The sequence below is a fragment of the Pangasianodon hypophthalmus genome, chromosome 11, assembly GCF_027358585.1.
Source record: "Pangasianodon hypophthalmus isolate fPanHyp1 chromosome 11, fPanHyp1.pri, whole genome shotgun sequence".
In the NCBI taxonomy this organism is placed as follows: Eukaryota; Metazoa; Chordata; class Actinopteri; order Siluriformes; family Pangasiidae; genus Pangasianodon; species Pangasianodon hypophthalmus.
In genome coordinates this window covers 14,741,669-14,751,732 of record NC_069720.1, presented here as the reverse complement: position 1 = coordinate 14,751,732, position 10,064 = coordinate 14,741,669, and the positions used below count along the sequence as shown (strand labels likewise).

The 10,064-nt window shown below is 39.0% G+C and overlaps 1 protein-coding gene across 1 annotated transcript; it reads right to left on the bottom strand.

Moving 5' to 3' along the window:
- On the bottom strand, positions 1-7,527 carry tal1 (T-cell acute lymphocytic leukemia 1). Its single transcript, XM_026928780.3, has 4 exons — positions 7,450-7,527; positions 4,855-5,456; positions 3,675-3,766; positions 1-1,554 (listed from the first exon to the last, which is right to left on the bottom strand). The coding sequence occupies exons 2-4, from the start codon at positions 5,346-5,348 to the stop codon at positions 1,118-1,120; spliced, it is 1,023 nt and encodes a 340-aa protein (XP_026784581.3). The 5' UTR covers positions 5,349-5,456; positions 7,450-7,527; the 3' UTR covers positions 1-1,117.
- Between the last annotated feature and the right edge of the window lie 2,537 nt (positions 7,528-10,064).

Here is a 10,064-nt window from a genome sequence, read left to right as displayed (position 1 = left end):
AAAAATTAGTATTACACTTCACACCTGTTTGTTCATTTTTATTTCATGTTCTATAAAATTCTGTAAGATATAACATTGCATGTTTATAGATAGATTTCATCTTCACCTTACAACAAAGGTCTGTCTACTAAATATCACATTAAAATAACAGCTTTGTTGTTTTTTAATACACAAAAAAAGAATTAAAGGTACCAAGACTGGTTACTCAATAGTCTGCTGAAAAAGCAGATCAATTGGATAAAATTTAAATACAGTGATAACACACTTACTGGATTCTTTAAGAATGATTTAGGTAGGGATATGAAGGACAGAAGAAAAGAAAAGGAGGCGATATTCATTGTACCATAATCACAATGAAGATGAACAGTACGGATGTGTGGGGTTCGGCTTTAGATACACATAGATGTACAACATTATTTTGTTTATTTATGTACACTTGGAGCATCACACTTGTACCTCTGACCATCACAACCTTCTTACTTGTGTGTGTGTGTGTGTGTGTGTGTGTGAATGAACATGTAGGTTTTATCAAATAAGGTCATACTTATATGCCATTTACAAAATGGCAGCTTTTGCTCTGCATTAATTTAGCTGCTATTGTGGGTACAGTTATTAACATGAATATAATATAACCATGTTCTGTACAAAAAAAGTGTCTTGTCAACCTCCACCACCAGTAATAGTACTGTCTATTGTAGTATAGTACTGTAACATTTCCCACACTGATGGATGACTAAGAAAAAAAATCCCTGGGATATTCAATGGGATTTTCCACACACAGCATTTTAAAAATCACTCAATAGTGATATCAAGTGTACCTGACCAAATGATGGAGCTGAATTCTAGAAAGGGTACCGTTCTGAAAATTTGGCCTGCGTTTCAAATCCATGCTCTCTTATCTCATGGACCAAAATCTACCATTACGATTCCCCCGTACCAGCGTTTACCCATAGGGGGCAGCGTCCAAAATGGAGAGGAGCACAAGACATAAAGAAAAGAGGGAAAAGACAGTCATGACTGCACATAACGTGAACATCATCACAGGTCCATCAGCTTCTATGAAGCTCTGTATCCACTGCACTGGTTTGCTCAAGTCTCTTTCTCTGTTAGCACTCAGTCATCGCTGATTACTGGTGTCCACAGTCATGGCCGAGTGGTGCAGTCCTCGCCCAGACGCTCTGGACTCCACCGATGAGTCCTGCTCCTCGGTGAAGCTGTCCGGGCTTCCTTCTCCGTCCAGCAGGCTCCCACAACTGGAGTTTGGACTCAGCATGTCCTGCAGGAGGTCTTCCCTAACAAGACCCCCGTCCCGTCCGTCCCGCACCCGAGCCGCAGCCTCCCCACCCATCACGTCGTCCTGGTCGTTTAACAGTTTGGCCAGGAAGTTAATGTACTTCATAGCCAGACGCAGGATCTCATTCTTGCTCAGCTTCTTGTCAGGAGGATGAGTGGGGATGAGCTTGCGCAGCTCAGCGAAGGCGCCATTCACATTCTGCTGCCTCCAGCGCTCACGGCTGTTTGTGAAGATGCGCCGCACGATCTTTGGCTGAGAACCTGAAAATTGAGGGATAGAGTGAGCATGGTATACAAGGAACACTAGAGATATCTGATCATCCTGATATTGCCTCTAAAATCTCTTTTTAGTACAGGTGACTCCAGCTCAAGCCAGATCCTTAAGGTTTTGTGAATGTTACTTTATACCATTTATAGCAAACCAGAATCTCTTAACAGTATCTCTGAATGGCTGACCGGCTTTAACAGGACTTAGCTTGTGAATCCACCTCTGGTGCCGAGTTCCTTCTTTCCTCAGCTCACTGATAGATAAGCTCTTTATCTCAACCTATTTAGCAAAGAATTAATTAACCTTTCTATTATCTATGGCATTTTACATTCAATTATTCAAGCTCATTTCTCATCCTAGACAGCTCTTTTGGAACAGAACCAGCTCTGTCTCACATTGCAGTTAATAAACTGATGACTGAGCACATGGTAAGCTACTCAGCTTGGATACATATTATTAATCAAGCAGAATAATAGACCATTTTATTAGAAAACAGTATATTAGGCAGGTAAGCATTCAGCAGCACATTTTACACTCGAGTGAGTGTTGTGTTGTTTTATTTCCATGCAAAAGTTTTTGGAGTCTCTGTACATTTCTGCTCCTGCATCCTTCTCTCAGCTCACAAGTCAAGCACTTTGTCTCAGATTTGCATTTTTATGGCTGACAGCTCTGAAGCTCCTATCATCAGCACCAGCAAAATCTCTAGGGCTGAATTAACTCTTATACAGTGTTGAATTAAATCTTTGAGGACATATATACACACTGTGCTAATTCGGCATTCCCCAATTCGTTGACTCCTGCATACGTCACTGCTGGTTGATGAATGATGGAATGAATGAAATGCACTGATTTATTTCAAGAATATAATTAACAGAGTGTATGTGTAGAGATCAGAGCCACCTTTAATATATGGGCACTGCTTAAAATGTACTCTGAGCTGCTTTTTTGCAGTAACATTTTACATTAAGGATCCCTTAACTAACATTACTTAACACAGTAGTTAATATGAATAAACCCTGAACTTCAGCATTAATACACCATCAGTAACATTAACAAAGTTACCACCATCAGTGATAAAATTAATCTCGCAATCCTGACCACCATGAACAACACCTTAATGAACATGCTTTTTTTTTTTTTTTTTTTTTTTTAATGGCAACATTCAAAAATGAGTTTGAAAAGAAATTTTCGGTGTTGACGCCTGGAGCCCAGAGCTCAGTAATTCATCAACATTTAGAACAATATAAATGGCATTTATGTGGACTTATTTTGAGACGTGGATTCAATAAACAGTCAATGCAGGTGTAAACAACCGTCCATTAATACATGTGTTAATTTACTTTGCTAACTTGTAGTTTATTAATGCTGAAGTACGTTAACTAATGCAGTAAACAATATTATTTAAAGATAACATAATGTACACCGTGTAACCTTTTTTTTTCACGTATCATTTTTATGAGGAAATAGCGTCAGAGTTTATGAGGAAAATTCTGCCTGGGATTAGCCAGTAGCTACACCAGCTTTACCTTTAATTATAGGATGATACAAATGATTAGGAATGTAAAATAAAATGACGGGGCAGGATGAGGAGAAATTATTGAAATCGTTACAAAAATATTAAGTGACGTAAAGCCCATATTCATCATTTTGTGTATCAGTCGTGCATTGTTTATATAATGATAAAACTTATAATAGTAACATTGCATTAGGCTATATAAAAAAACCAATAAAGAATATATTATTATTATTATTATTATTATTATTATTATTATTATTATTACATTATTAGTATTATTAACTCATTCTCCAGTAAGTGGAGAGGTTCTAAATCTCTTACAATTCACTATCTGGGTAAATGATTTTATATTTTCGATAGAAATTTGCATGTAATTAATTTTATTTTGTAACCTTTTAGTTTATTTCGTTTTTCAAATGCTTAAAATGGACTATGTATAAATAGGAATTGCACATGAGCGGTGCTGAGGCGTTTCATATTTCGTCTGATGTCAGGAGAAAGAAGGATGGAAAATGAAGGGATTAAAATCAAGAGAAAGCAGAGAGTCACAGCCAAAGTGTGGTTTACCATACTTAGAAAGATCTAAAATAGTCCTACCATCGTTGATCTCGATCTCGTAGGGCGCAGCTCTGCGTTTCAGGCGGTTACTGGGGTACATGCCGTACTGCTCCGCGTCCCCAGCGAAGCCACTGCACCGGAAATGAGGTCAACCACATTAGCACAGCTGACGCAAAATTATTAGTGTAATAATGCTTACGAGCGAATGTATGCTACATAATATACCTTCAACAATAGAAAGTGTCAGTTAAAATAATGTTAGATGACAATAATGTCAAAATATAGCCATTTTTATAATGCGTTTTTTATTCTGCGCTATTGTATTTGGAGTAGGCTACTACGCAAAATAGCACGTGAATACCTTACGCTATTAATTTCCTCCATTTAAACCTTTTTTTTTTCTTTTTTTCAGAAATGAAATTGCTATGCAATGTCATTCAAAGTTGAGCAGGTTAGTGCATGGTAGGCTATGAAGTAAGCTTAGACACTGTTACTGTAAGGCACACAATAGTGTTAAAATAGTGAATGTGTTTGATTCGTTACCCCAATCCCGAATAAAATGGACTGGTCATAAAAATACATTAATATGCCTAGTGAGTTAATATTGGGCTACCACATTTTACACTGCATTTTGCATTTTTCTTAGAAAAAAAAATCTTTAAGGGTTCATTGGATAATGATGTGTTCTTGGCCTCCTAAAAAAAAGGGTTCTACTTGGATCCATTTCTGAAGTCGATCCTTAAGGGATCCCCCACACTGGCACCCGAAGAAAAGAGTACAGGCTAAGCACACACTCTCCCAGAAATGGTGACAACTGCTTCTAAACTGTCCCTGTCACTAGGCTGGTACCCTTATCCTCTGTACCTTTATTATGTATCTTTCACCTAGTCACCTGGATATAACCTTTCAAAATGGAATTAGTTTAGTAGTAATTAGTAAAGTAAAGCTTTAAAGATGCACTATATCCCTACATGCACCTTTTTAGGTAAAAGATACATTTTAAAGGTACAGAAGGTGTAGTCTGGAGGATACCACCCCAGAGACAAGGAAAGGTATAGTTTACTACCCTATTTTATTTATAAAATAATTAAATAATGACATCAGAAAAATACTTGAAATCTCAGAATAATAACATTATTCTAGGCTAACATAGCTAGTGTGTAAAGCAGAGGTCTGAGCGGAGCATCCCTGTGTAAAGGCAGTAAACCCCGGTGCTGACCTGTTGAGAGTGGCGAGCGGTTGCGCCATGTTGCTGTAGAGCATGGCGCGGGCGGGCAGAGCAGGGAAGGCGGCCGGGCTCAGCTGCACCATTCGCTTGGCTTCGTTTGGTGGCTCCCTCGGGGGCAGCGGCAGAGGAACTGGTGGTCTGCGCAACTCGGTGGTCTGCACCGTGTGTCTGCCGTCCGCCTCTAGCTCAGCGCCTTTTATATCGCCTCTCGTGGCCAGCTCGATCACTGCCACTTCCTGTTTTGGCTCGCTGCCGCCGTGCGCCGTTTCCTTGGCAACGCCGTTAAGGAGGAGGAGGTGGGCTCCTCTCCGCGCGCTCTCAGCAGACTCGGACGTCGTGCTCGTCGTGGTGGTGGTCGTGCCTTCCTGTTTCCTGTGCGCCTCGCCCTCCTCCCCAGCAGTGTCGCGTCCCGGTGAGCCGCACTCCTCCTTCTGCTCGTCCTCAGCGCCCGGGCTGGCGCGCTCACGTTTCAGTTTCTCCATCATCCTGTCTGGCTGCGGTGCAACAGAATCAAAGCAGCACTGTGCCACTCGTGTGGGGTGCTAATGGATAATCCAGTCTCCGCGCGTCGCCGTCGGTTCCCTTACAGTCACCTTAAAAAAGAGACAGTATTTTCGATCACTGGAGAATATGTTTACATTGTAAAAAATGCTACATTAAAAAAGGACGCATCACAGCGTATGCATTGCTCAGACTCAGTCTCCGCAGTCCTTCTGTGCGCGCCTGACTGCAAACACTGACAGTTGAGCAGTACAGTATCTGACAGCCTGAGGATGAGAGTGTGTTACATAGCACAGCCCATGCACATCATCACACACTGTATACTAATGTGGCTCAGGGATTTACTCTAAATATAGGCAGGGGTAAATGTAGGCCACTTGCGTACAGTGTAGTCCACCAGCGTGAGTGCATCGCTAGCCTACAAAGTAAATGCACCAATCATTTTAGACAAAATGCATAAATACATAGTCTGTATTTTTCATATAGGTTATGTACAGATTATTCTCAACAATGTACCTTGTTTGAAATGGATTTGATTTGTTATTTTAACAAGAACAAATTAAAAGCATTGCCGGCCCGTGCACATCTAAAGCTGAATCTGTTACAGAAATATTGTCCTGTGGCTTAGACTCATATAAGGAGCAAGTGTCTTCTTTTCCTTTGCCTGACCTTGTTCCATCATATCAATATTCTGGTCATGGTGTCTGTAGATAAGGGAGCCATACCAGTGTCTCAGTCGACAGGGAGCTTATCTCTCCAAAACAGTGTTTCTTGGGTACAACAGAATATAATTTTAACCCTCCCCGCTGTATAAGCCACAATGCATTTATAATCATACTGTACCATAATGTAGTGCTTTTACCATACATGAGCTTTGTTTATTGTGGATACTCAGAGTGTAATAAAAGCAGTGCTTGTTAATAATGCTCAGAATTCATAACACGCATAAGTATTTGATAATGTTATTAAGGCAGGACCATCGCATTGTTTCCTATATGTTGCACAAATTGTCTGTTTAAATGCGCGAAGCTGTCCAGTTCATTTCACAACCACTTCAGCTAGATACAGTGCAGGCATTTACAATTTCGCATGTATAATTCTGAAAATAATTTCTTTTCAACAAAAATTGGCCACAGAAAATACATTAGATAAAGCATTTGAATTGTCTAATATGCAAAATTAATTCCTTCCTGTGTGATGGATTGACAGGCTGCTTTGATTTTTATTCTAAATTGAAAATTGCCTGATGAAATAAAAAGGCTTATAGGATACACATACAGATTTAAAATTAATTGATTTCTTGAAGCCCAGAATTTTTAACAATAAATTGGCACTTAGAATTGGACTCTACGTAATAACTTGATGGTAATTAATGAATTTATGTCAAAAACATCTGTATCACCTGTCCAAACCGCACTGCTCAAACTGACTCTAACAAAAAAAATTAATTGTTCAAATTAAAATTTTCTCAAAATGAATCTTCTTAGGAAAATATATTTTTTTGATCGAATGCTTGCTGTTTTTACAGCATCTTCCTGCCATGTTCTATTGTGCTATCCCAAACACATTTAATAAATTAATAAAGAAAGAAAGAAATGCATATGGGTATTAAGGCGACCAACAAAGCTTTAGAAATTCTACAGTAAATCTAAATTAGTTTCAGAAAGTCAGGAGAAGGTCGATATGAAGCGCAGTGCTGGTCAGGATGTTGTTTAATATTAATTTTTGGCGTGACTGCTTTGTTTAGCCGGCTCATGAAGCTCAGTTTTGTTCGATCAAAAAAGGAGATATTTAAACCCATCCCAGGATCGAAGATGGCATCGAATCACCTGTTTTTTTATTCTTCATATTTTCCAACCTAAATGCATTTTGATAATTAACTGCTAACTCCACATCCGATAAAGGACTGGGCCTGTACGGGTTCTCCAGCGCAATTTAAGGAGGAAAAATAACAAAATCGAACTATAATTCAGTAAATCTAGGAAATGTCGCTACCGCGTCATTAGCAGTAATTATTAGCCTTTGTTTGAGATAAAGAGCTCTGAAATGTGGTTATGAATATGTAGCTGGATATATTGGTCTTACCGTGCTCGGGCTGTGGTCAGTGTGAGTGTGTGTGAGGAGCCATTTTGTGCTGGCTCGTCCATGGCTGAGGTTTTTTTTCCATGCACTGTGTGGAAGTGGGAGTGAAGCTCTCTATAATCGCCCCTCACACACAGCACAACAACACAGGGGCAAATGTGGCTGTGCCAGATAAGGGCCCTAAAGCCATTACTTATCAAACCATTCCTTATTATTCTGTTTGTTTGTTTTATTATTATTATTATTATTATCACTGAAGGTAAACCCGATGGGGCAGGTGGATATATAGACTTTATATTGTGAATGGATATGCATAGAAAATAGGTAACTACGAGAAGAAAATGATTTTTAACATGTATAATAGGCAGGTGTGTAAAACTCCCCCAAGGGACTAAAAATTATAAAACAAGAGAACGCATTTGAGGAAGTCAAAACGCCAGGGCGCGATGCAGACTCGAAAAGGTGGCATTGAGTGTGTTTGTGTTTTTACACATGTATTATGCTGTAATAAAATGTAATACAAAGACGGATTGGAGTTTAAAAAACTATAGCTGTAGACACTGCAAGTGTTATTATAGATCAGAGCTCGTTAGTAATTCACCTCAACGATTTATTTGTGGTCATTCTTTTTAAAATCAGAATTACACCTGTTTTGGTCAATTAAAACAATATTACCTAAAGTAGCCTCTGTATAGTCCAGTAGGTTTAATTATATAAAGCGCAATGCAACTTACAGCCACAAAATAGTAAATTCAGCATTTGTAGAAGATAATCAGATATTCAAATTTAACCAGGTTTCTGATCTCCTTTTCCATTCCCGTTTGGCTTTGGCCTAATTCTGATTTTCTTTCTAGAAAGGAACAAACTGTAATGAGTTGCCTGTCCATATGTGCTTTCGTTCCCTGTAATGATGATGATCTTGACCTTAACGATGAAACAGTCTGACTGATCAATTTGACTGATGAATTTAGTTTGATTTAAGATGATACTAAATGAAATTTCTCACTTTATCATTCATTACCATAATACACTATTTATTACCATTAGATTAATACTACAACTACACACATTAACAGAAACAATAACAATATAACCAGTCATCATTATCATCATGCTAATGATAACTCAGGTTCATGTATGTTAGAAAAGATGTTTTCAGCAAACCGCGCTGCTATAACCCAGCATTATGAACATATCTTCATGAATAAAATAAGCATAAAACAGGCTTAAATAAGTGGTGAAATCAGCTCAGTTATCGGAGAGCCTTTGATCTCTTGTCTTTTGTTAGTTCATTGCTGCGGATCTGAGTAATTTGGGAAGGATGCCCAGGGGAGATTCACTGATGTGGTGTGAATCCCGGAGCTGCAGCTTGCAGGCGGCGATAAGACCGTATCAGAGCTGCCGAGACCCCGAGCTCATCACACTGAGGATGAGAGACACACCGACAGACCAGCATTTAACATCACTGAATGGGCTGAACATGCAGGTACACCCACCAGCAGTCACCACAGAGTCACTACAGTAATGTACACCAACAGAAACATGTACATGACAATTACATAATTATAAACATGCATAAATTAGATTACATAGCCTATATCAAATAGACCTCCATGATACCACAATATAGACAAATATGTTTATCTTGACTAATGAGTCACCAGACGTGTGAGAGCTGCACAATAAATCTGCAGTGTTAATATAACACATACAGTGTTCATCTAATTCATTAAAGTTAAAAAAAAAAAAAAAAAAAAAGATTTGCTGCGTGCGAATTCTCCATATTTCAAAATCATGATTTGCTTTACAGCACACATTTACCTTCCAGGAAGGCATAATATCAAACCCACAGAGCAGTGATGTGAACATTCAGGCAGAGCTGTTTCATGCAAATGGTCGAAAATGTTGAAACGCCTTTAAAACTGCATCTGACACTCCTCCATCCTGATACTGACCTTCTTCATGTCAGTCCTGCAAAGGGATCTTTTTAATGAACCATTAAGACACCTAATACCCAAGTGCAATGCACATTGATGAATGAACACCTACCGTCTTTAACGGGCTCTGACACGCACAGGGATTCTAACGAATGAGCAAGATTTCTTATTCCACGCAAATGAAGCCTTAGGACGCGCTCGTACAATGCTGCGAGTGCTAAACCACAACCTAACCTCAGGTCGTGCAAATCTTCACAAATGAACGCGTCAAATAACTATTACAATGCTGAATGATTTACAGTTTAAAACAGATGTCTACAGTATATTACTGAAGAATTCAGTATCAAATTCATTCTTACAGCCAAATGTGTAAAGGATATTAGAACCATACAATAGCCATTATGATGAGTATAACTTGGTATTTTGCACCAGTTATATGTTAAACATGTCTATGGTTAGGTGTTTATTTTATTTATTTATTTATTTTTATTTTGTAGATCGCCAGAAAATAAAACTGGTCTAAAGAGTCCAGCAGTGATTAAGACAGACAGTCTACATATAGCCTATAGGTGAAGTCACGACTCTGTCTGCGGGAGTCTTACAGGAGGTTAATGGTCACGACCCACTTCCTGACTATGGAGCGGGGGGCTTTTTGGTCATTTCGTGAGGTGACTGCACTTC